Source organism: Danio rerio, chromosome 1 (genome assembly GCF_052040795.2).
Source record: "Danio rerio strain M-AB ecotype USA chromosome 1, GRCz13ab, whole genome shotgun sequence".
NCBI lineage: Eukaryota > Metazoa > Chordata > Actinopteri > Cypriniformes > Danionidae > Danio > Danio rerio.
The window spans coordinates 53,481,554-53,509,235 of record NC_141021.1 but is presented as its reverse complement, the minus strand read 5'-3'; the positions used below and the strand labels follow the sequence as shown (position 1 = coordinate 53,509,235).

The window sequence follows — 27,682 nt, the reverse complement described above, 5'->3', positions numbered from 1 at the left end:
TGTTCTCCCCGTGTTGGTGTGGGTTTCCTCCGGGTGCTCTGGTTTCCCCCACAGTCCACAGATATGTGTAGGTGAATTAAACTAAATTGTCCGTAGTGTATGAGTGTGATTGTGAGTGTGTATGGATGTTTCCCAGTACTGGGTTCCAGCTGGAAAGGCATCCGCTGTGTAAAACATATGCTGGATAAGTTGGTGGTTCATTCCGCTGTGGCGACCCCAGATGAATAAAGGGACTAAGCCAAAGGAAAAATGGATAAATTGGTAAAGAAAATGCTCAGTCTGGTTTTCCTTTGACTTGTTTTGCCCCAAATTCTGTTCAGGCTTCCATTATAAATATCTTAGTTTTATATTCAAGTAATTTGTGATACTCAAAAAAAACCAGCACCATTCTGAAGATCAAAAATCTTTTTAATTTCTATGGACAGATGAGGTTTTAAAGGGACAGCACCTGTTTCCATCCTCTGCCATTACTGAGAGCTACATAGCAGCAAAACCAGTCATGCTAAACCTGAATATTCAGCCCAGCTCACTGTCACGTATGATGGGCATTTAATGCTGGTCAGACAGACGGCTTTTGATGGCCACACTCACATTTCACACATTTATACATACACACATGAATAATAAATGCCCCAGTGACATGATGGAGGCTGTAATCATGCTGTAATCATAGTTGTGTTGTAGTAGTCATGCTGTAATCATAGTTGTGTTGTAGTAGTCATGCTGTAATCATAGTTGTGTTGTAGTAGTCATGTTGTAATCATAGTTGTGTTGTAGTAGTCATGCTGTAATCATAGTTGTGTTGTAGTAGTCATGCTGTAATCATGATAGAATCGTCTTGTTTCAGTTATGCTGTGGTTTGTAGTCATAGTTGTGTTGTAGTAGTCCTGCTGTAATCGTGACACATTTGCGCTGTAGACATGATGTAGCATTGTAGTCATGTTCTTGTTGTAGTTGCGCTGTAGTCATGTTGTAGTCAAGCTCTAACCATATTGTTGTTGTAGGCATGCTGTTGTCGCATTGTAGTTGTTTGTGCTACAGTTGTTGCTTAGTTGTTGTAGTTGGGTTGTAGTCACATCGTTAGTGTGTGGTAGTCATGCCGTTGTAGTTGTTGTGTAGTCATTTTGTAGTCAACATGTCATAATTTAGTTGTTGTAGTTGGGTTGTTGTGTTTCAATCTTGTTGTTAGTGTGTTATAATCATGTTGTTGGTGTGCTATAGTCATTTTGTACTCAATGTCATTTTAGTTGTAGTCATGTTGTTTGTGTGTTGTAGTCATGCTGTTGTAGTAGTGCTGTAGTTATTTTGTACTCAAAATGTCATACTTAAGTTGTACTCAGGCTGTTGTCACATTGCTAGTGTGTTGTAGTCATGCCGTTGTAGTTGTTGTGTAGGGATTTTGTAGTCAATGTCTTATTTTAGTTGGGGTGTTGTAGTCTGGTTGTCGGTGTGTTGTACTCCCATTGTTAGTGTGTTGTTGTCATTTTGTAGTCAACATGTCATATTTCAGTTGTTGTAGTTGGGTTGTTGTCACGTTGTTAGTGTGTGGTAGTCATGCTGTTGTTGTTGTTTGTGCTGTAGTTATGTTGTAGTCATCTTTTAGTTGGTCAAAACGTTATATTTTAGTTGTAGTCGTGTCGTTGGTGTGTTGTGGTTGTTGTGTAGTTATTTCGTAGTCAAAATGTAATATTTTAGTTGTAGTCATGTTGTTTGTGTATTGTAGCTGTGTTGTGGTTATGCTGTTGTAGTAGTGCTGTAGTTATTTTGTACTCAAAATGTCATACTTAAGTTGTAAGCAGGCTGTTGTGTTGGGTTGTAGTCACGTTACTAGTGTTGTAGTCATGCCGTTGTAGTTGTTGTGTAGGCATTTTGTAGTCAATGTCTTATTTTAGTTGGGGTGTTGTAGTCTGGTTGTCGGTGTGTTGTACTTCCATTGTTAGTGTGTTGTTGTCATTTTGTAGTCAACATGTCATTGTTGTAGTTGGGTTGTTGTTAGGTTGTTAGTGTGTGGTAGTCATGCTGTTGTAGTTGTTTGTGCCGTAGTTATGTTGTAGTCATATTTTAGTTGTAGTTGTGTGGTTGTTGTGTTGTTATTTTGTAGTCAATGTATTATTTTAGTTGGGGTGTCGTGTTGTAGTATGGTTGTCGGTGTGTTGTACTCCTATTGTTAGTTGTGTTGTTGTCATTTTGTAGTCAACATGTCATATTTTATTTAGTTGTTGTAGTTGGGTTGTAGTCATGTTGTTAGTGTGTTAGTCATGCCGTTGTATTTGTTGTAGTGACGTTGTTGTTGTTGTTGGTGTGTTATAGTCATGTTGTTGGTGTGCTGTAGTCATTTTGTATGCAAAATGTCATTTTAGTTGTAGTCGGGTTGTGGTCTTCTTGTTGATGTGTTGTAGTTATGTTGTCAGTGTGTTGTAGTCATGGCGTTGTAGCCATTTTGAATTGAAAATATCATAGTTTAGTTGTAAGATTGTAATCTTGTTGTTAGTGTGTTGTAGTCGTGCCGTTGTAGTTGTTGTGTAGGCATTTTGTAGTCAAAATGTCATATTTTAGTTGTTGTAGTTGGGTTGTTGTGTTGTAGTTTTGTTGTTAGTGTTGTAGTCATGTCATTGTAGTTGTTGTGCTGTAGTTATTTTGTAGTCAAACTATCATATTTTAGTTGTAGCCTGTTTGTTGTAGTTGTGTTGTGGTCATTTTGTAGGCAAAATGTCATATTTTAGTTGTTGTAGTTGGGTTGTTGTGTTGTAGTTTTGTTGTTAGTGTTGTAGTCATGTCATTGTAGTTGTTGTGCTGTAGTTATTTTGTAGTCAAACTATCATATTTTAGTTGTAGCCTGTTTGTTGTAGTTGTGTTGTGGTCATTTTGTAGGCAAAATGTCATATTTTAGTTGTTGTAGTAGGGTTGTTGTGTTGTAGTCTTGATTTTAGTGTGTTGTAGTCATGTCTTTGTAGTTGTTGTGATGTAGTCATTTGTAGTCAAAATTCTTTGTTGTTGTAGCCTTGTTGTTTAGTAGTAGTGGTGGTATTATTGGTGTGTTTTTAGTAGGCCCACACGGAATCTGCGCGCGCAGATTTCTGCAGATTTTTAGCCCATTATTAATTCTGTTCATTTAATTGAGTAAATGTGTAAATCTGAATTTATTTAGTTTTTATTCAGTAATTTATTACTTTTTATTTAATATATTAAGGTTTTAGTTATAATACTCCGCTGGATACTCCCAAAGTAATTCCGCAGAAATCCGCAGATTTTTACCAAAATTCTCCACAGAAATAGCAAAAAACGTCCGTAGATTCCGTCTGGCCCTAGTTTTTAGTCATGTTGTTGGTATGTTGCTGGTGTGTTGTAGTCATGCTGTAGTTCTGTTGTGAAGGCCTCAGTGGTCCAGAATACGCAGGTTTCCAGAAACGATCTTGTTCTCCAGCATGGCTCCGGCCGGGATGTCAATCCTGTCTCCATGATTAGCGATGATGATCACTGTTCCCTGTCACACACAATCACTGTTACAGCATACCGTTATGAACAGTGTTTGCTGATGTTCACATATGTCTCTGTGTCAGGTGTGTGTATTTACCTTCAGTGTGAGCTGTTTTCCAAAAGTCACGTCTCCTGATACAGTGAGATGGTCCAGCTCCAGCATGTCCGGGATGCTCTCAAACCGTTTCAGGAAGTCTCGCACCTAGAAAAAAAAAAGTTTTTTTTTTTGTATCTAAAAAAAGTGTCTGTCTGTCTGTCCATCCATCCATCTGTCTGTGTCTCACCTTAGTGAAGGAGCTGCCCAGTTTGACGTGTGGTGTTGTGGGAAACTCTCTCTTAGGGCTCATGGTCAGCGATCCGGCGTTCATGCTGTACAGGTTGGACATGACCAGCAGCAGGTCAGACGTGGTTTTGACCGGCAGGAAGCGGCTGCGGGGAACATTAATGCCCAGCGCGTTGTCGAAACTCTTCATGGCGGCGCCGACAGCTGTTTCTAGCTGAATGACATTCAGACCGCCATCTAGAGTCTGGAGATTAAACATATAACGATGGAATTCAACAACAATCAAATTCCACATATTAACATGATCACTAGTGCTGTGTTCCAATTCACCTACTTATACTACATCCTAAGTGTATGTACTTTTAAGTGTGTGCTTCATCATTAACACACTGTTTAGTAACCTAGTTAAGTGCCGTGTCAATCATCTTGCCTCAATGTTTCTTTCATTATACATTTACAGTACATCTACTGTAGTCAATAAACAAACAAACATGTCGTGTTTAAAATGATGACTCACCAAGTAAAAATTACGAGATAAAAGGTCATAATTTCAACTATCCAATTCATAATTTCAACTTTGTTATAATTTTGATTTAGTAAGTCATGATTTCAACACAGTGAATCATAATTTCGACTTATTATCTATTAATTTCTATTTAGTAAGTTAATGCCAACAAAGCAAGTCAGAATTATCTCTTTTTGACACGTTTTAATTTTAACTTTAAGTCATAATTTTGACTTTTTCATCTCGTAATTTTGTTTGTTATAATTTCGACAGTGAGTCATAATTTCGACTTTTTATCTCGTATTTCTATTTATTCAGTCATAATTGACACGTCATACTTCAAACTTTTTAAGTCAGTTTTGATTTTATCATAATAACCATAATTTAGTCATAATTTCGACAGTATGTCAATTTAAACTTAATCGAAATTACGAAATAGATCGAAATTCTGACTTAAGTCATAATTTTAACATATTGAGTCATAATTTCAACTTTGCTAAGTCATAATGCTAAGTCATAATTTCGACTTTTTATCTTGTAATCCTAATTAGTAAGTCATAATTTTGACTTTACAAAGTCATAATAATAACATTTTAAGTCAATTTCGACGCTTCATTATTTAAACTTTTTAAGTTATAGTATAGACTTTTTATTTCCTAATTTCGATTTAGTCAATTTCAATAAAGTGAGTCATAATTTCGACAGAGTTTATCAATTTCAACTTAAGTCACATTTCGAATTATCTTGTAATTTCGATTAAGTCATAATTTTAACATAGTGAGTAATCATTTCGACTTTGCTAAGTCATAATGCTAAGTCATAATTTCGACTTTTTAAGATATAGTTTTGACTTTATATATCATAATTTCTATCATAATTTCTATTTAGTGAGTCAATTTCAATAAAGTGAGTCATAATTTTGACAGAGTATCAATTTCAACTTAAGTCAGAATTTTGAATTATCTCGTCATTTTGATTAAGTCATAATTTTAACATATTCAGTCATAATTTTAACTTTTCTCATATTTCTATTTAGTAAGATATAATTTTGACACATCATAATTTTTTATTTTTAAGTCAAAGTTTTTTACTTTATATATCATCATTTCTATTTAGTGAGTCAATTTCGATAAAGTGAGTCAATTTCGACAGAGTATGTCAATTTCAACTAAAGTCAGAATTTTGAATTATCGTGTAATTTCCATTAAGTCATAATTTTAACATAGTGAGTAATAATTTAAACCTTTTAGGTCATAATTTTGAATTTTTAAGTCATAATTGTGAATTAGCTAAATCATGATTTTACTATTTAAGTTTTTTTTTTCTTAGGTGGGAACGAGCTTAATAATAATAATTCATAATTTTATTTGCGAAGGGAAGGGAAACCTGCACAGATGTTTAAGTGTGTGCTGGAGACACTTAACCTTGGGGTTGACAATGATCTCCATGTCCATGGCGTTCTTCTCGTGGAGCCGTTTGATGGCCGGCAGACTCATCCACAGGTTGTTGGTGTTGAAGATCTTGAACTTGGTGACTGATTTGAACTCGTCTACGTGAGCTTTGGGCACCTGAGCGATCTCCAGCAGCCGGAGTTTACCGTCATACTGAGTCAGTGTGCCACCCTGAACACAAGCAACAGCAGAACAATGAGGGTTTTTTTTTTTTCTCGTTTTATTTTCAGTTAATTAATGCCATGATTTGCCTAATGACTCTTACCTAATTAACCTAGTTAAATTGCACTTTAAGATGAATACAAGTGTAAAAGTTGTCGTCTCACCTTGACATCGGCTCTGGTTTTATCGGTGACCTCCATCACGAACTCGCAGCGTTTGTCGTTGGGTTGGCTCATCAGGTGGTTTAGGATGTGCAGGTCCACAGTGGCACCCAGATTATCAATGTTGGACACGAAGATGTACTCTTTCCCTTCGGCGATGAGCTTGTCCAGCAGGCCTGAGTTGTAGAAGCTGGCGTAAATGTCTCCGTGACCCGGCGGGTACCAGGCCTCCTCATTCTCTCCCGTCAGGCCCATGTTTGTGGCCACCGGTAACAGAGACTCCTTGTTGATTCTGGGATACCTGTGCGGGGGATCATTAATGTGCTATGAGGGAGTAGGCTTTGATTACAGATGTTTTATTCTGTCCCTTTACTTACTTTCATAATTATTGATCAATTTAATCTCATTTACTGTAGCTTTGAATACTTGCATTAATCATTATGTTCCCTATATTTATTAATATTTCATTCATTTTAATTCGGCTTAAGGCTGATTTATACTTCTACGTCAAGCACATGCGAATGCTACGGTGCAGCCTACGTGTCGACACGTAGCCCTACGCCGTGGCCGTCGGCGTCGCTGACGTGCACCTCTCAAAAAATGTAACTACACATCGCAACGACACGTAGTACAAGCTCTGTGATTGGTCGGCTAGGTAGCGCTGATGAGTCTGGGCGGGACCGATGGAGCTTTTGTTTACAAGTGTGGAGTCCCGTAAAGGAGTTCTGGATGGAAAGTTTTGTTTTGTGTTTACCTCATGGTTAAAGGTGTTGCAAATCTGCCAGTTCCTGCCTCAAAATGAGCGAGTTTGAGCCACTTGTACATTCAGGAAGCGTTCAGAAAAAACAAAACACCAGCGAAGACACAGAGACACATTAACACCTTACTGCCCACTAGCGTTTCGGAAGTGTTATTGCAGAACAACCGAAACAGCGCGCAGAAGTATAAATGCACAGCCACGCACGTTGCATGCGCCGTGGGTTACGGCGGTCACTTGACACAGAAGTATAAACCTCTTAACTCTCTATTTTAGAGGTCGCCACAGCGGAATGAACTGCCAACTATTCTGTCATATGTTTTACGTAGTGGATGCCCTTCCTGCTGCAATCTAGTACTGGGAAACACCCTTACACTCTCACATGCGCGCACACACACACACACACACTCATACACTATGGTCAATTTAGTTATTTCAATACACCTATTGAATAAACTAAGGGCCATGGCCACCCCTATGTAAACTATGGCCACCACAAAATGATTTTGCTATTGATTTTATTAATTTAAATGTTCTTATGTAAATTCACATTATTTCAGCAAATAAATTAATTTTAGCCACTAAATTATTGTGGATTGATTGGTGCCACTAAATCTAAATCTGAATAGATTTAGATTTAGTTTCACTTAGGCTATTTTGGCTGCACCTCGGGGATGAACCGCTGACTTTTCTACAACAATTTCAAGTTTGCGCTGGTTTTTTACATTTTTTTTTTTTTATTTAAGGATATAGTTCTTATAACATAATTTGTTTATTATTGCTTGACGACGAGAGATGGAACATGTCTTTGGGTTCACGAGATTGTACACTTTTGGTAACACTTTACAATAAGGTTCATTAGTTAATGCGTTTACTAACATGAACTAATCATGAACAACACATGTACAGCATTTATTAATCATAATTGAACATTTACTAATGCATTATTAACATCCAAGTCCATGCTTGCTAACATTAGTTAATGAACCATGAGTTAACATGAACTAACAATGAACTACTGTATTTTCATTAACTAACGTTAACTAACATGAACAAATACAGTAGTAGATGTATTGTTCATTGTTTGTTCATGTTAGTAAATGCATTAATTAACATTAACTAATGAACCTTATGGTAAAGTGTGACCACACTTTTTATTAGGACTTTTTTTTTTTAATGAAAAATTGTGTTTTAAAAGTTGGTGGTTCATTCCGCTGTGGCGACCCCGGATTAATAAAGGTACTAAGCCGAAAAGAAAATGAATGAATGAATGAATATTATATTATTTAATTATAAACATATCCAACACTTTAGATTGCGTATTATGTACTTGACGTTTGCATGACTAAAATACTGACTTGTGCTGATGTCCTCATTTCTCAAAAAGTTTAGAAATCACACTGAATGACTTTTTCAGAAAGTAAACCTGTACAGTTTCCTGTGTGGGTTGAGTTAGGGCAATAGAAAATACAGTTTGTACAGTATAAAAACAATGGAAACCTATGTAATGTCCCCACAATTCACAAAAACAAAGGTGTGTGTGTGTACGTGTTTTTGTGACTAACAGGACACAAATCTGTATAATGACATGGGTATGACACAGGTATTACAAAAAGGAGGTGAAAGTCCCCACAATTCACAAAAACAAAGGTGTGTGTGTGTACCTGCTCTGGTTGAAGGTGTGTATCTTGACGCGGTGATGTGTGTATTTCTGCAGGATCTTCTTGGTGTCTTCATCAGTGTTGAATGAGTTCATCAGCACCAGCGGCACGTCTGCATTATACGTTTTATTTAAATGCTGAAACACAGAGAGAGATTTCACACAAAATACATCATTTAACCACACGAGAAAGTCTACAACAATATTTTTACAGTGCATCTGAAATAAAATGATGATGTGTGCAAATCACCGTTAGTATTTTGCTTGTTCATAGTATGCTTTTTGTTTCTATGACTGTTACATTAAAGCATATGATGGCATGAAGAATATACAAGCTGCTCAAAGCAAGCAAGACTTGTACACTAGGAAAGTTGCATTGGAGGTATTCTGTACTGCAAAACAAATAGGATTTCACAAGAGATTTTTTGAACGGCCTTCATTCAAAAAAGAAAACTAAACTGTGATTATGCAACTTTGGGGTAAACGGTCACCGACATGCAGAGAAAACTGTACCAAGGTCTGAAACTGTAAACAGGGTCTTACCTCATATTAAACGGATTATATAAAAGGCAAAAAAGCAGAAATCTAATAGGTGTAAATAGATGTTACATGCAATTCAAGAGTGTTAAACTATAAATACTTAAAGAAATGTTTATTTTCATAAATAACGACACAGTATAATTGTAAATATACTCTCACCGGCCACTTTATTAGGTACACTTCTCCAACTGCTCGTTAAGGCAAATGATCAGCCAATCACATGGCAGCAACTCAATGCATTTAGGCATGTAGACATGGTCAAGACGATCTGCTGCCGTTTAAACTAAGCATCAGGATGGGGAAGAAAGGTTATATAAGTGACTTTGAACGTGGCATGTTTGTTGGCGCCTGACGGGCTGTTCTGAGTATTTCAGAAACTGCTGATCTACTGGGATTTTCATGCACAACCATCTCTAAGGTTTACAATATATCCAGTGAGCAGCATTTATGTGGGCGCAAATGCCTTGTTGATGCCAGAGGTCAGAGGAGAATGGCCAGACTGGTTCCAGTTGAATGAAAGGCAACAGTAACTCAAATAATCACTCATTACAACTGAGGTCTGCAGAAGAGCATCTCTGAACACACAACATATCCAACCATGAGGCAGATGGGCTCCAGCAGCAGAAGACCACACCGGTGCAACTTCTGTCAGCTAAGAACAAGAAACTGAGGCTACAATTCACACAGGCTCACCAAAATTGGACAATAGAAGATTGGAAAAACGTTGCCTGGTCTGATAAGTTTAGATTTCTGCTGCGATATTCGCATGGTAGGGTCAGAATTTGGCGTCAACAACATGAAAGCATGGATCCATCCTGCCTTATATCAATGGTTCAGGCTGGTGGTGGTGTATTGGTGTGGGGGATATTTTCTTGACTCACTTTGGGCCCTTTAGTACCAATTGAGCATCCTGTCAATGCCCCAGGATTAAGGCAGTTCTGAAGGTGTCTAACCCAGTACTTGTAAGATGTACCTAAAAAAGTGGCGAGTGAGTGTATGTTGTAATATAATAATGTATGTTAATATAATATTTTTAAATAAAATTCCATATTATAAATGTATATTAATTTTATCTATATGGAATGTTATTTATAAATTATTTAGATAATAATTATGTAGAAAAAAAATTAACATTACCAACAATTAACATATATAAGTCAGAATTATTAGCCAAAGCGAATTTTTTCAGCACATTTCTACACATAATAGTTTTAATAACTCATTTCTAATAACTGATTTATTTTATTTTTGCCAAAATGACAGTAATTAATATTATACTAGATATTTTCCAAGACACTTCTATACAGCTTAAAGTGACATTTAAATGCTTAACTAGGTTAATCAGGTTAACTAGGCAGGTTAGGGTAATTGGGCAAGTAATTGTATAATGATGGTTTGTTCTGTAGATTATCGAGAAAAAATATATCCTATAGGGGCTAATAATATTGTCCTTAAAATGGCTTTTAAAAAATGTAAAACTTCTTTTATTCTATATATATATTGTATAATAAAACAAACTTTCTCCAGAAGAAAAAATATAATCAGTCATACTGTGAAAATGTTCTTGCTCTGTTAAACATCATTTAGGAAATATTTAAAAAAGAAACAAAAATCAAAGGGGGCTTTCAACTGTATAATTTTTTTACATACATTATTATGCATTATTAAATTTGGTATATAATAATGTATGTAAGAATGTAAATCTAATAACTTAGATAAAATTCCATATGGATAAAATAAAATTATGATGCATTTTAAAATATTTTAAGCAATATTTTTATCATTTTAAATATACAGTAAACATGCTTTACTTTAAAATTATTAATTTCTGTAGATGTATGATTAGTTATTTATATGAGAGACACATACAGTTTATTAATATTATTTTGCCTGGTAAACTAATAACTATTAAAAACAACTTTATCTATTTTTAACAAGAATGTTGTAATTTAGAGCACTTCAGGGTTTTTTCTTGCATAAAACAACAAAAATATACCACGTTTCAGAAATTTTTATATTCATTATTTATTTTTAGACAAAAAAAACCCCACCTATGTTTAAACCTCAGTAAAGTTTAAAATTATTTGTCGAGTGCATTAAGAAATCAAATCTACTTCAAAGGTTTGTACTGTAATGTGAGGAAACAGCAGTGAAGTAAATACCTCGATCTGCTGGACGGTCAGGTCCAGGAAAGTGTTTTCATTTCGGACACTGATGAGACTTTTGGGCCCTTTGCAGCCCATGCTGGTCCCCAAACCTCCATTGAGCTTCAACACGGCTAGTTTATTAAGGCTGGACGCCACATCAGCTGGAAGACCCTTCAGCTTGATCTTCTCATACGGCTGGATCTGTCCAGACAAAAGAAATCAGACATTGAGTAAGTGCTTATATCAGTCCACTTCTTCTTTTTTTAGCACCAGGCAACAATTAAAATTTTTAATCGCAAGATTTTTCTGCAATTTAGCACAAATAGTTAATAATAAATAATAATAATCATCATAATAATAAAGCCTAAATTGTAGCATTTTTTATTTTCAATGTGAAACAAAATCCAATACATTTTATTAAAAAATTAAATATTTGTAAGAATAATCAAAGTGACCATTTTTACAGGCCTATAATCTGATTTTACAGTACCTTCTGAGGTTACTTTAAATCAAAGCAAAGATGTACAATCAAATGAGGCCAGAGAAAGGCTGAAGTTTATTTCTCTGCAGGTTTATTTACTCCAGTCAAACAGAGCAATGTTGAAGGTCCATCTATCTGACCTCAAAAAATGCACTTTAAGCCATACCTGCCTGCTTTTCCCGGGAGTCTGCCATATTTCACCCCCATGTCCCACCACCCTCCCATTTTGTTGTATCTCCCAGGAAACTTCTGTAATTTCCCCAATTTATTTACGAAAAATCACTTTGGCCATGTTTGTCAAGTTGCCAAATATTGTATTAAGCTCATCACCTCACACAATTGACGATATATTCAAATCTTGAAGCGTTTTTTTTTTTTACCTCAATCTGGCAACATATTTTACAACCCAGTTGCACTGTTGATTTTTGCGCAGGTGATAGATTCAGTATTTGGATGGCGGTGGTAACAATACAAGTAGTAGTAGATAATACTAGTAGACAACACTGCAATCGAACCCAGACAAGCAAGATCTACTAAAGGAGGTCGAGCCTTCTCATTTATGAGACCTAAACTCTGGAATAGCCTTTCTGATAATGTCCGAGGCTCAGACACAATCTCTCAGTTCAAAACTAGATTAAAGATCTATCGGAGACCTCAAGGACAACACAAAAGACGAGATGAAGAGATGATGCAAACCATCGAGAACTTCAAAAACAACACAAACTTAATACACAAACACACTTCATTAAACATGTACACATAGACATCACCAATATGCTATAAGATTGCAGGTTAACTATGTCTGTATACTATAACTTGATTGGAACTTTAACTTAATCTTAAGTGCGCATGTTCTCCCCGTGTTGGTGTGGTTTTCCTACCAGTGCTCCGGTTTTTTCCCAAGGTCCAAAGGCATGCACTATTGTTGAATTGAATGAACTAAATCAGCCATAGTGTATGTGTGTGTGAATGTGAGAGTGTATGGGTGTTTCCCACTACTGGGTTGCAGCAGGAAGGGCTTCCGCTGCGTAAAACATACGCCAGAATAGTTGGTGGTTCATTGCACTGTGGCAACCCCTGATAAATAAGGGACTAAGCCAAAGGAAAATGAATGAAGTTTGCAGATATGAAGGGAGTAAACCCAGAATTGATCTGTATAAACAAAGATATGCCAATGCTTGAACCTACGAGTGGACAAAGCGGACCATCCTACCCGATGGTCCATAACATACAATGCACAATTATGAGGGAGGGATTTAAGATTTGTTTAAAGTGACTGACAGTAAAGCTAAACCAAGTTTCAAGTTTTCAGACGACACCACAGTGGAATGAACCACCAACTATTCCAGCATATGTTTTCACGTAGTGAATACCCTTCCAGCCACAACCCAGTACTCATTCACACACATACACTACGGGTACTCATTCACCCACACTACAACCCAGTACTCATTCACCCATGGCGCATGTTTTTGGACTGTGGGGGAAACCGGCCAACACGGGGAAAACATGCGAACTCCACACAGAAATGCCAATTGGTCCTGTCGAGACTTAAACCAGAGACCTTCTTGCTGTGAGGCGACAGAGCTAACCACTGAGCCACCATGCCATCCCGATATAACGTTTCAGTCTCTCCTGACTGCACGACCTCCAATGTGACAAAAAAAAAACAAAGCACTGGAGACGTGCACTGAGGAAACGGACACTCTTCCAGCTGACCCATCAAGCATTCAGCCAATGATCACGAAAACCGAAATAGAGCCATTGAGAAACACACTTCACTCCACAGCACTGATCTATAGTCAGTTGTGACAATTATTTTATAATGGGTTTGATATAAGCGTCCGTCGGCCAGAGCTGATTTCGGATCATTTGTCCTGCATTACTATGTGCTGTAATATGAGTTTCAGAGCGGCGGCTTGAAAAGAAATGTCAGCCAAGGTTGTGGGACGCTGGAAGTGCTGTGCTATTCATAGTCTAACCTTCAGTGCATTTCTAGAGGGGCCGTTGGGTTATTTGGAGAGGGGATCAGCGGGGAAATGTCACGGACTTGATAACCACTCGTACATGCACGTTCTTTGTGTTTGCGGTGACAGTAAAGTCGCAGAGGCAAATGCAGCCTTGCCTCAGATACTTTATGTAAATATATTATTAAAGCAAAATATTGGTAATAATTTAATTCTTGTTTGAAGTTGAAATTATGTATACATATGAATACATGAAAATAAAACATTTAAAACCATTTAATGGATACCAAGAAGCAAAAATACAATAGTAAATACTATAGTCTTTGTGAACCACAGTGCTTCTGGATAGTATTCACAGCGCTTCACTGTTTCCCCCTTTTTTGTTACAGCCATATTCTAAAATGGATTCAATTAATTTATTTCCTCAAAATTCTACACACAAAACTCCACAATGACAATGAGTAAACAGATTTTTTTAAATCACATGTACATATATATATATATATATATACAGCCTTTGCTATGAAGCTCTAAATTGAGCTCAGGTACATTGAGAGGAGAACCTTACAGAAAGACAACCATCTGTGGAGCAGTCCACCAATCAGACCTGTATGGTAGAGTGACCAGACACAAAGCAAACCCCCCCCCCCCCCCCCTCCCCTGGAATTTGCCTAATGCCATCTGAAGGACTCTCAGCCCATAAGAAACCAAATTATCTGCTCCGACAAGACTAAAATTTAACTCTATGGAGTGAATGCCAGGCGTTACGTTTGAAGAAAACCAGGCACCGCTCATCACCAGGCTAATACCATCCCTACAGTGAAGCATGGTGGTAGCAGCATCATGCTGTGGGGATGTGTTTCAGCAGCAGGAACTGGAAGACTAGTCAGGATAGAGGGAAAGATGAATGCAGCAATGTACAGAGACATCCTGAATGAAAACCTGCTTCAGAGTGTTCTTGACCTCAGACTGGGGCGACGGTTCATCTTCCAGCAGGACAATGACCCAAAGCACACCGCCAAAATATCAATGGAGTGTCTTCATAACAACTCGGTGAATGTCCTTGAGTGGCCCAGCCAGAGCCCAGACCTAAATCCTATTGAACATCTCTGGAGAGATCTGAAAATGGCTGTACACTGTCGCTTCCCATCCAACCTGATAAAGCTTGAGAGGTACTGCAAAGAGGAATGGGCAAAAAGTCCCAAAGACAGGTGTGCCAAGCTTGTGGCGTCATATTCAAAAAGACTTGAGGCTGTCATTGCTGCCAAAGGTGCATCATTAAAGTTCATCGGTTAATCAGCCGGAATCAGCTGAGGTGAAGTGACGGCGATCAGCGAGACCTAGCTGTCACTCAAGTGGCCCGCCCCTAATTAAGCAGAGTTAATATAACCTAATAAAAAGTAATCAGGAAAGGAAAAAGTTCACCCCCTCACAGTTGTCATAAAGGGTAATATTAGCTATATGCACCAAAGCCATCTTTTGTACCAGGCTGTAAACATGTTTTTATCAGCTGTAAAATTGGCCAATTTACCATTGCATCCGAAATCACCTGGATTTCGTGGAGCCAGCCCCCCAAGGTGAGTCGATGAATTGCCTCCGTACTGACTTCCCGAGGGAGAGCTTTGCTGCTTGGTTTGAACACATTTCTAGCATGTTATCGTGTTGCTAGCAGCAACTAATGTTGTATGTTAACATTTTTCAAAGTAATTAGCATGTTGTTAGCATGTTTTTCTAACTCTAGCATGTTGTTAGCATGGCTTTGTATCAATATGTTGCTTGTTTAAAACATTCTAACATGAATAAACATGTTGCTAGCATGAATGATGCTAGCTTTGTTTATTGCATGTTAAATCATTACTGGCATACGTTAGCATGCTGCTAACAAGTTTTAACATTGGTCTTACCATTGTCAACAGTGTTTGCAGCAATACTTTGCTAGCCTAGCTCGCTTCTAACATAAATAAGCATTTTGCTACCATGGATTAACATTGTTAAAATAAACTAACAAGCTGCTAGTGTTTATTGTATGTTAGAACATTCCTGACACACATTCAGGTTTTTAGATAATTTAGCAAGTTGCTAACATATTTATAACATTGTCAACATGATTTAACATTAATTAGCATGCTGCTAGCAAGTTTTTCTAACAACTTTCCAACATGTATTAGCATCTAGGTAACTCAATGTCTCAATTAATGTCTAATGTTCACTCCCAATCCAAATTTGAGTATTCACATATGTCGATTACATACAAAGTCAATGAAAACATGGAAATAAAGTAAACTCAGGACATGCTGGACTTTTAAACAGGATTTCAGCATGTTAGCTTGAATTAACCCAAAAGTAAGCAAGGAATGTTTAAAAAAGTCGATACATACTGCTGCAGATATGTAACACTGCTTGATTTAAAACACATCTGAGCCTTCATTGGTCTCACCGAGTCTTCGGGTGGTCTCTGGATCTTGGCCCAGTCAACAGACGGCCCCTTCTCCTGAAGGAAACGGTGGAAAAGCTTCTTGAAGCCCTCAAAGTCCTTCCTAGAGATCTGGAGGACACACAGATAGAAGCATATTACAGCTCAGCGGTCATATTACAGCATATTACAGCTCAGGGGTCTGATTTATAAGGATTTGTGTCAAAACCGTAATATCAAAAAACCTTGAATATTTGTTTATCAATGACTATGGCTGATATAATGATTAAAAGTGGTTTGTTAAGTCATTTAAGTTACTTAAAGCTGAACACTTCTCAGTTGTTTTTTTATGGATCACATCAGCATGGGAAGTGGCGTATGCACATTTTGCCCCTGTTTTATATGCCACATTTATAGATGAGAGAGCCAGGTCTTTATACCTTTAGTTTGATATATTAAATCAGAAAATAACGTTTGGCTTTATTTGAGCTGTCAGTAACAGAAACACCTGAAACAGGCCGCATTACACACATTTTTACTTTTTTTTTTAACTTAATGCACAAAACACTACAAAACTATGTGTATATTTAATCTAATTAATTTGATCTGTAATATTCATGCAATGTTTTATTAAATGCTTTAGAAGTATGAAGCTGAATATGAATAAACACAATGAAGTGTAATTAATCACGTCCATAATTATACTGTATAACACCGTGGAACATATATGCATAATTAATACTCTGAAGAGGCTCCTTTAACCTTCACACTAAACTCTGCTGCGTCTTGGGACGACGGCTGTAATTAAGAGATGTTTCCCTTGTCAGGTCACTGTTTTATGAGCAGCTGTATAAAAAAATCTTTAAACTAACTGCATGCTGTCTGTGCCATCACTGCTGTTTCACTGTGAATAAATAATAAATATACAAATATTAAGCAACCAAATATCTTTGTGAATATGTAAATCTAATAGCAGGCTCAGGCTTTCAAATTAGTTCAATTTGTTATTATTTTATTCAGCACATATGAATGGGCCATTGATAAAAAAAGACACGAAATTTATTTTTTTTTCAATTGCATGAACCATAAATATATGTATTTTTTATTTGTTATTGTTGCTTGCATTAATGTAAAACAAATGTAATATTTTTGATTGAATGGCTCTAAATTGTCACATGGTGCAACCATCAGGTAATTCATTCATTGTCTTTAGTCGTTTCATTCATCAGGGGTCGCCAGCAATATGAACCGCCATCTTATCCAGCATATGTTTTACACAGCAGATGCCCTTCCAGCTACAACCCAGTAGTGGGAAACATCTATACACACTCATACACTATGGGCAATTTAGTTTATTTAATCCATCTATAGTGCATGTCTTTGGACTGTGGGGAAAACAGGAGCACCCAGAGGAAACCCACAGGGAGAACATGCAAACTCTACACAGAATTGCCATCTGGCCTATCCGGTACTCGAACCAGCGACCTTCTTGCTGTGAGGCGACAGTGCTAACCACTGAGTCATGTGCCGCCCTTCCTATCACATAATAAATTATAATATTAATAAATCAGGTCACAGATCATAATCAAACAATACTTAAGATTTATTTTAAGAATTAAAAAATTATAGATCATGATTAAACAGACTTACATTATTAAATATCATGATGATAATTTCCTGTTTTGACAACCTAAGCCAACTTTACAAAAACCTTCAGTATTTATTTTAAATACATTCAGCTAATCTCTGTGTATTATATGACCTCAAAACATGCACAGAGATGTTTTTGGCTGTATTATGGGTCAAAAGTATTGATTTAAATTTGATGCTAAAAATCATTAGAATATTAGGGATCATGAAGATATTTTGTACATTTTCTACTGCAATAATAACACAACTCATTGAAAAAGACAATCGATAAAAATATTGTTTAAGAGGGCTAATGATATTAATCTTTAAAAAAAATTCTATTAAAAACTGCTTTTTTTTTTTTTTACAAACAAGTCTTTCTTCAGAAGAAATAAATATTGCTCAGTTAAAAATCATTTGGGAAACTTTTGGGGGAAAAAAATGAAAGAATGGTGAATAATTCTGACTTCGACTGTATGTTAATCTACAGTTGAAGTCAGAATTATTAGCCCCCTGTTTATTTTTTCCCCAATTTCTGTTTAAATTTATAATAACTGATTTATTTTATCTTTGCCATGATGACAGTAAATAATATTTGACTAGATATTCTTCAAGACACTTTTATACAGCTTAAAGTGACCTTTAAAGGCTTAACTAGGATAATTAGGTTAACTAGGCAGGTTAGGGTAATTAGGCAATTTATTGTAAAACAATGGTTTGTTCTGTAGATTATTGGAAAAAAATAGCTTAAAGGGGCTAATAATATTGACCATAAAATAATATTTTGTAAAAAATTAAAAACTGCTTTTATTCGAGCCAAAATAAAACAAATAGGACTTTTTCCAGAAGAAAATATATTATCAGACATACTGTGAAAATTTCCTGAATCTGTTAAACATCATTTGGGGAATATTTAAAAAAGAAAAAAAATCAAAGGGGGCAAATAATTCTGACTTCAACTGTATATGGTTTACACATGGAGTCATGGACAGAAGGAGCACATGAACATGTTGGCAAGGACTGTTGTTTTACCTCGGCCTCTGGTGTTTTGGCGGTACTCAAGAGCTTCTCCAGCTCTGTGTGCATGGAGTTCTCATGCTGCAGTCTCAGCTTCTCCTGAAACTCCGCCATTCCCGCATTAGGGCTCGATCTATACAGGTCTATGGAAAAAAACACACACAGGAAAGCAGGATATTACTGACATCTTTGAATACTGATGATTGTTTAGTTAGATCATTTTATTCTGCCGTGATTTTTGGTTTTGATAAATTAGTTGGAGTATTGTTTAAATAATTCAGGCAGACTGTCAAAAGTCTGGAATAATTCAAACTGAATATTAAGGTCATAAATGCTGCATTTATTTTGTTAAAACCTAATATTTTTCACTTATTAACAATTTAATTAACAGATTTTAATTGTATTACATGTTAAAAAGCACTATTCCTGCTGAATTTGCAGCATTTTATATTATATTATATTATATTATATTATATTATATTATATTATATTATATTATATTATATTATATTATATTATATTATTCATTCATTCATTTATTTTTTCTTGGGCTTAGTCCATTTATTCATCAGGGGTCACCACATCGGAATGAACCGCTAACTTTTCTAGCATATTGTATGCTCTTCTAGGGATGCCCTTCCAGCTGCAACCCTATACTGGGAATATATTCTATTCTATTCCTTTTAGTGCTGGGCTAATCATGATTAAATCACATCCAAAATAAAAGTTTGTTTTGATATAAAATGTATGCGTGTGTACTGTGTAATTTATTATATATATATATATATATATATATATATATATATATATATATATATATATATATATATATATATATATATATATATATAAACACATACATGCATGCATATATTTGAGAAAATATTTATATTTATGTAACAAAATAGTTATTTCTACATTTTTGTTTCTAGACATGTGTATAGAAATGCCAACTGACCCAACTGAGGCTCGAACTAGCGACCTTGCTGTAAGGCGACAGCACTACCAACTGCGCCATCGCGACGCCCTAATCGTGATTATATTACACTATATTATATTATATTATATTATATTATATTATATTATATTGTATTGTATTGTATTATATTATATTATATTATATTATATTATATTATATTATATTATATTATATTATATTATATTATATTATATTATATTATATTATATTATGTAATATTATATTATATTATATTGTATTATATTATATTATATTATATTATATTGTATTATATTATATTATATTATATTATATTATATTATATTATATTATATTATATTATATTATATTATATTTGGAAAAAGAGTTGTGTTGTATAATATTTGTTTAGAGGCTGTGATATTACTCAAAATTATAACACATATTTATTCAACAAGGGCACAAAATGATTTCACATGACGGCAAGACACTCATAATATCACAAAAACAAGAAAAGACGCTGTTCATTAAACTTCCTACTCATCAAAGAATCCTGAGCAACACAAAACAGCACAGCAACACAAAAATATTACAACCAAAACTATTTTCACCATTGAGGTAACATGAACCATCATTATTAATTAAGCACACGTTGTAGCTTATAACAACTGAGAACCCAATCAATGACTCAAGAGTAATGGCTGACTGCAGGAAACTGCTATAATACTTCACAATTTTAGGCTTCATACTGTTTTCTTCTTTAAATAAATGCAACCTTGAATAGAACAGGAGATAAACTGTAACAAAAACACTTATTTTATATATAAAGCATTAATAAATACATGTTTTTGTTACAGTTTATCAATGCTTTATATATAAACTAACTGTCCATTTATAAATAAAGGGATAAACTGTAACAAAAACACTTAAACTAACAGTCTATTTATATATAAAGCGTTGGTAAACTGTAACAAAACGCTTTATTTTTATATGCAAAGCATTGACAAACAGTAACAAAAACATGTCCTTATCAATGCTTTATATATAAATGAAGTGTTTTTGTTACTGTTTATTTCTTTATATATAAACCAACAGTCCATTTATATATTAAGAGATGAACTGTACCAAAAAATCTTAAACTAACAGTCCATTTAAAGCGGTAAACTGTATCAAAAACACGTCATTTGTATATATAAAGCATTGATGAAGACATGTTTTTGTTACAGTTTATCAATGCTTTGCATATAAAAATAATGTGTGTTTTTTTTCTACAGTTTATCAATGCTTTATATATAAATAAAGTGTTTTTGTTACAGTTTATCTCGTATACATATAAACTAACAGTCCATTTATATGTAAGGCATTGATAAACTGTAACAAAAACATGTCCTTATCAATGCTTTATATATAAATGAAGTGTTTTTGTTACAGTTTATATCGTATACATATAAACTAACAGTCCATTTATATGTAAGGCATTGATAAACTGTAACAAAAACACGTAATTTATATATAAAGCATTGATAAACTGTAGGAAAAAAAACACTTAAACAGTCCATTTATATATAAAGAGATAAACTGTAACAAAAACACTTATTTTATTTATAATGCATTAATAAATACATGTTTTTGTTACAGTTTATCAATGCTTTATATAGAAATGAAGTGTTTTGTCACAGTTTATCTCTGTTTCTACAAACTAACAGTCAATTTATAAATAAAGAGATAAACTTTAACAAAAACTCTTAATCTGACAGTCCATTTATATATCAAGCGTTGGTAAACTGTAACAAAACACCTTATTTTTATATGCAAAGCATTGACAAACAGTAACAAAAACATGTCCTTATCAATGCTTTATATATAAATGAAGTGTTTTTGTTACAGTTTATCTCGTATACATATAAACTAACAGTCCATTTATATGTAAGGAATTGATAAACAGTAACAAAAACACTTAATTTATATATAAAGCATTGATAAACTGTAGGAAAAAAAACACTTAAACAGTCCATTTATATATAAAGAGATAAACTGTAACAAAAACACTTATTTTATTTATAATGCATTAATAAATACATGTCTTTGTTACAGTTTATCAATGCTTTATATAGAAATGAAGTGTTTTTGTCACAGTTTATCTCTGTATCTACAAACTAACAGTCCATTTGTAAATAAAGGGATAAACTGTAACAAAAACACTTAAACTAACAGTCCATTAACATATAAAGTAGCCACCAGTAGCATATTACAACCTGAAAATCATGGTACCACCATAGTATGTGTGTAATCCAATAAAGACACCACTTACCAGCAACAAAAGACATGATCAGTAACTGATGACGGCTCTCGGAATTAAAAATAACAGTGTCTAGTACTCCTGAATGGATTTCAGCAGTCAACAAATGTCCACTGTTGTACAGTTCCTTCAGTTACACTGAAAAAACTACAACTTCCTCAGTTTAAGGAAGCTGTCACACAGATCCTCTGGGAGCCTCAGATCGACTAAACTAAAAACAAAAGCTACTAAAACTTTGCTGTTGAGAGCACAACCAGCCCCAACAGCAGGACATGAAGAGTGGACACCCGATGAGGGTTTTGTAGAGCAAAGAGAGAGAGAGAGAGAGAGAGAGAGAGAGAGAGAGAGAGAGAGAGAGAGAGAGAGAGAGAGAGAGTAATCATTCGTGTAATAAACGCTAATGTTGATTTGCGATTTCAGACCGAGTATTTCAATTAGCGTGGTAACGTTAAACAAATAATTTAGCGAGCGTTAAATTGAACGAATGTGCTAATATAAAACCAACTTTACCTTAATAGTATGTTTCATTATTATTCTATTCAACTTTGACAGGTGCAGAACGGACACTGCGTTGTATTAATTGAGGGTTTAACGTTTATAAAGGACTTATTCTTGAATTTGATTCATTGAATTCGTTGACACGAAGATTGCTGAGCCGATTACGAAGCCAATCCTATTCATTATTACTGCGAGTTGACTGCGGCTAACGTTCAAACACGAGTAGCTAATGTTTAATCGCTAAATATAACTATCTTACAAATCGCTAAGATAAACTGAAACTATCTGTCGCTTAAAACTGACTAGGTGAATAGGATTAATTACAAAAAGAGCTATATTATAATTGCGTTTGGTGGAGTTCACATACGGATTTCGCCTTTTTTCATTGATTCGAATCTTTTAAATTGATTCTCTAAAATGAGTCGTTTACCGAGTCAATTCAGTTCATTAACGTGTGAAGATAAGAAGTTAACGAATAATAACTCCAATTATTTTAATTTAAAGATTATTTGAATTATTTGATTATTTTTTTATCACTGAATAAGAATATAAAAATCACAAAAATAATAAACCCAAACTTTCTGTCTTCTATTTACTGGGTGAATCTGATTAACTTCAAACGTAATTTGGTAATGTTCACATACAGGGAGCTTCTTCTCACTGATTCGACTCTTTTGAATTGCTTCAAAATGAGACATTAGGCTAGGGCTGCTCACTTATGGGAAAAATCATAATCACGATTATTTTGGTTATAATTGTAATCTTGATCATTCAAAACGATATAGAGTCATCAAAATTATTCACCCTCCTGTGAAAATCTTTCCATTATACAGAAATAAGGGGAAAATATACAGGGGGGCTAATAATTCTGGAGGGCTAATAATTATTACTTCATCTGTATATATATACAGTTATTTTCCTCCTTGTAAATAAGAAAAGGGAAATAAATACAATAGAATAAAATTATGAAACAAACTGTGCTTTAAGCATCCTCACTGTGAGAATAAAAACTTTAAATACAGCTACAAAAGTCCTTCAGTCAAGAGCAGTGAGTGATTCAGTCCCTTTGTTGTTTGATTAATGATAAAAACAGTTGACAGCAGGAATATTGCGCACTGTCACTTTAAGAGCAGTGCAGTTCTAATTTATAGTTTCACTTTCACATGTCTTTTGATTCTCAACTCGTTTGTTTATTACATAAATGAGGGTTAATATGAACAATCACTAAACACTGTGTTTTGACACAAATGTGCATGTGTTTGACTATTAAAGCACTCACATTAAGATGACTAGAAGTGTGTGCTCTGCTCGTCTCTGAGCTCGTAAAACTGAGCTTTACAGAGCAACAAATGTGTACAACTGGAAAGTGTGCGGTATATGATGCAATAATCGTTTTGATTATTGTTTTTTCATAACTGTTCGAAGCCAAATTCGAAATCGAAACTGGAATTTTGATTAATTTCACAGCCCTAGGAAGCCAACATACATCAATAATTCACATACAGTAGGCCTAATTACAATTACGAGGTCAGTCTGATTTATTTTATACAAGTTAATTTGGACTATTTAGTGTTCAAACACACATTCTGGACCATAGGCCCATATACAAATAAAATATGAACAACATAACAATAATAGGCCATAAAAAAACAGAATCATCATATAATTGGTGGTCTTAATAGTTTTAATGATTACAATTGCAATTGGTTTTAAAGCAAACTAGCCTAATTGTTCCTGGTGATGTCTGCTGCACGATAATTTATTGCCTGCGCCGAAACCGCCTACTACTCAGAAGGTACTGCATTCGAACTTAATCGTACTACTCGGCCGTTAGAAAAGCACGTTCTATACAGTATGAATGTGAGCAGTATGAATGGAATTTAGATGTACTACATCCGCCATTTTGTCATGGTCACGTGACCTACCTGCGTCAGTTGCGTCGCTTTAAGCCCATTCATAAATCCGCTCGCAGGGCATTATGGGATAGCGCAGCATGCATGGGATGCGCACTCCAGAATCTCGCCAGAAGTAGTAAGTCATCCAGGTACTACTCGCATTGTGTTTTTCGAATTCTATAGCTGCGTCTCAAATGGCACACTATACACTATGTACTTACACACTCAACAGCATAGTATATATGTATGTAGTGTCGTTCCAAATGGAGCACTAATTTTTTTTACTAAGCGGAAATTCAAACCGTTTTCCTGATGACGTTTGCCAAATCAGTGAAATAAATGACCAAACTATCAAATAATACCTGCCATAAGGATAACCACATTCACCATCAGGAGGCGCTATAATCACTCTCATAGGAAAATTTTGCTTTCACAATCCAAAATAAATAAAAGTTATTCAACATGTGCGCCTGATAGCTCCTCCCCTTCCGCGACGTAAGCAAACCTGCGGTCGTAGAGTGTGTGAAGTGTCCAACATTACACACTTTATTTTACCAGCTGAACGAGTGCACATTATATTTAGAGTTTTTAGAGTAAACGCACCACCTACACTATTTATGCTACAGAATAGCCTAGAATAGTGCATAAGTATGCGATTTGGGATGCAGCTTATGAATTCAGACATACTACTCAGACTCAGCTTTATTATCCCGTTAGGGAAACTAAAATTGCAGCAAGGTACCATAACACAGGCGAAGTTCCATGTACACATTAATAAAAAACTCGGCTCGCATACTGATTTTAGCGTACTGTTTATTATGGAGGTATGCGGTATTGGACGTAAAAATTGTCTTTTATTGACGGAGTGTTAACACCATTTAATCCTGATGGAATATGTCCATCATTAAAATGTACTGGTTGTGTAATGTCTATAAATTTATTATATATATATATATATATTGTTTTTTTGTAATTTTAAAAGTTATTTATAGTAGAAACCATTAGAACTCCTGTGATATTTATATTTATTTAAGAAAGAAGCTACTTACATACAGTAAAATGCATTCCCTCTATAAACTTTCCTTATTTTGTCACACAAGTGGTCATAACCTTTTATTATTTTTCACTTCTGTTCAACAAAAGAAAATAAGATATTGGGAAGAATATTGGGGAAAAAAGCAGCCATTGACATCCATAGTAAGAACAAAAATTAGGCCTACTATTGAAGTCGATGGCTGTTTTTTTTTTGTTTTTTTTTTCCGAAAGTGAGAATATACAATTTTTTAGAATCAGATAGAAAAATAGTTTAAACAAATATTACCCCATATATATTCCCCATCCCCCCACCCCATTATACACACATCAGGAAACACAGAATAACTATAGTTTAGACCAAGCTGTTAGATAATTTACATTAAGTTGTCATCCGTAGCATCAGATGAGGGTTAAATGTCCAAGATTTCTTTGACGTTGCATATACAGATTTTCCATGCCGTAAGAATGTCCACTTTGGCATGGTTTATCCGTGCTGATGACAGATACAGCTGATGTTCCAGATACAGTATTTCCAATAATACTGTAATACTGTAAGCTCAAAATTCTTCATTTGAGTAAAAAAGGAATAAAACAAGTAGATGTTGAGTAAATGTTTGGGTGAACTGCCCCCTTTAAGGGTGACCCCATTCAATAACGCGACCATAAATTACAGTTCAGTGTATAACATTCTGTTGTCGTTATTATTGATAAATAAAATGTTGGGTATTATTTCAAAAGGTATCAGCTATTATTGCATTTATTTTAGAAAGCAAGCAAGCCACTTGAGCCCAAGCATTAGCCAGTTTTAAGAGAGGCACCACTTGAGTTTTAACGGTTGTTCTGTTTGTCTGAACGGCCCCTTTAAATGTCAAGCTACCTATTGGCTCTACAAATGAGCAGAAAAGGCCAAACAACCTGCTCCTGTTTGTCCAAACACAACAAAAGTCACAGAAAACCTCCAATCCATTTATAGGATTAAAGCTGTCATGAACTTTGCCATATATGAATAGGGCAATGGCCCCTTGGAAGCAAACACAAGCGCGCTGTTCAGAGATCAGGGTTTTTGCGGGGTTTGGGGAACTATAATAGCACTCAAGCACAACTAGACAGCAGACAAACTTGCTTGCTCATTTTTCTGACAAGCCATGCCAGGATACTTACGTTCACTGACTGTACAACGCGGCCGCACGGCGGAAGTGTCGCAAGAATGTGGTGTGTGGGTTTGATGTTTGCTCACGGACCAATCAGAGGTGGAGGAAGATCTGGACGGACCAATCATAAAGCATTCAGTTGAGTTTCGGTCGTTGACAGCGTTTAAAAGCGTAAACAGCGTCATCTGTTGGTTATAGTGGTAATTACTACATAAATATGTACATTTATTTCGAATTAATGAAGTTATTTAATTCTAAAGTGTACTAGTGTATGGTCTTACTGTGTAAAAGTTTATAGATAAGATGTTTTTCCGGGAATTACATTTTATGAAACCTTAATTTGACAAAAAATAGGATAAATACAAATCATAACTGACAAATTCACGTTTTTTCTGTTTGTTTTATTCGTATAATCACTAAATAAACCCAAACATTTTTTATTCTAATTAATCAAATTATTTAATTATAAAGTGCATGGCCTTAGTTTGTAAAAGTTTACAAAATTCGCCCAAAAATATGACAAATACAAGTACAAACTGGGGGGGAGATAAGGTCGTTCTCAAGAGCTCCCCTAGTAAAGGTGGAAAAGGGAAGATGGGGTGAAAGTGGAGATTCTTAAAAAAAAACGAAGATAAGGGAGTAATGCTAGACAGGATTATTATTTTGAGTTTGGATTAATCCGATCGGTTTACTAATGATTAAAAATGGGAGACCAGCCGCGGTCAATCATTTCACATTATCCTTTCGAAGTTTGTAAAATTCACTTAATATTGAATACTATCATTTATCATGATTTACTAAAGCATATTTATTGGTTATGTTGCAGAAATGGTCTTCCATAGGTTTAAGATCACCTTCAAACATTGAACCAGTCCTAATTTAATAGTAGAAAACAACTTTTAAATGCAATACTTCCCCTACAGCTAATTATAGCAATACAGGCCCGTAGTCAGCCTGGTGAAAGTGGTGGTTCTTTTTTCTCAAAATGTGGACTTTTTGCAGTTATTCACCTCATTTTCTATTTCATTATGTTTAAATACTGCAGTAAAAGGCATTTTAAGCACTATTTTTTTTAACTGGATTAGCTTGTTGTATCCTCCATTTTTGATGTACCCAAATATTTCCTAAAGATTTATAATAAACAAATATATATATATATATATATATATATATATATATATATATATAAAAGAGCTTCACAATTTTCTTCTGGCCCC

General features: G+C 35.0%; 1 protein-coding gene across 4 annotated transcripts; it reads right to left on the bottom strand.

The window, feature by feature from the left end:
- Positions 1-387: 387 nt before the first annotated feature.
- ugp2a (UDP-glucose pyrophosphorylase 2a) lies at positions 388-26,515 on the bottom strand. 4 transcript variants are annotated; one of them, XR_015475765.1, is made up of 12 exons: positions 26,476-26,515; positions 18,666-18,793; positions 16,029-16,136; positions 11,159-11,344; positions 8,461-8,594; positions 6,043-6,340; positions 5,690-5,887; positions 3,762-4,004; positions 3,575-3,679; positions 2,879-3,484; positions 725-2,711; positions 388-661 (listed from the first exon to the last, which is right to left on the bottom strand). XR_015475765.1 is itself a non-coding variant. In XM_087235725.1 (10 exons), the coding sequence occupies exons 2-10, from the start codon at positions 18,762-18,764 to the stop codon at positions 3,377-3,379; spliced, it is 1,479 nt and encodes a 492-aa protein (XP_087091851.1). In that variant the 5' UTR covers positions 18,765-18,793; positions 26,476-26,515; the 3' UTR covers positions 388-3,376. The 4 variants fall into 4 exon arrangements, 2 of the variants coding, with proteins under 2 accessions (XP_087091851.1, NP_001139029.1); XR_015475766.1 differs by lacking the exon at positions 26,476-26,515 and adding an exon at positions 21,899-22,171; XM_087235725.1 differs by having other exon boundaries at positions 388-3,484.
- Positions 26,516-27,682: the final 1,167 nt, after the last annotated feature.

Bases quoted from the DNA above. Each gene is read 5' to 3' on its own strand.
- ugp2a (NM_001145557.1), bottom strand. The intron at 11,345-16,028 runs GTGAGACCAATG...TTGTCTGGACAG, and splicing joins AGAGACCACCCGAAGACTCG to ATCCAGCCGTATGAGAAGAT. The intron at 5,888-6,042 runs GTGAGACGACAA...GCTTGTGTTCAG, and splicing joins AAACCAGAGCCGATGTCAAG to GGTGGCACACTGACTCAGTA.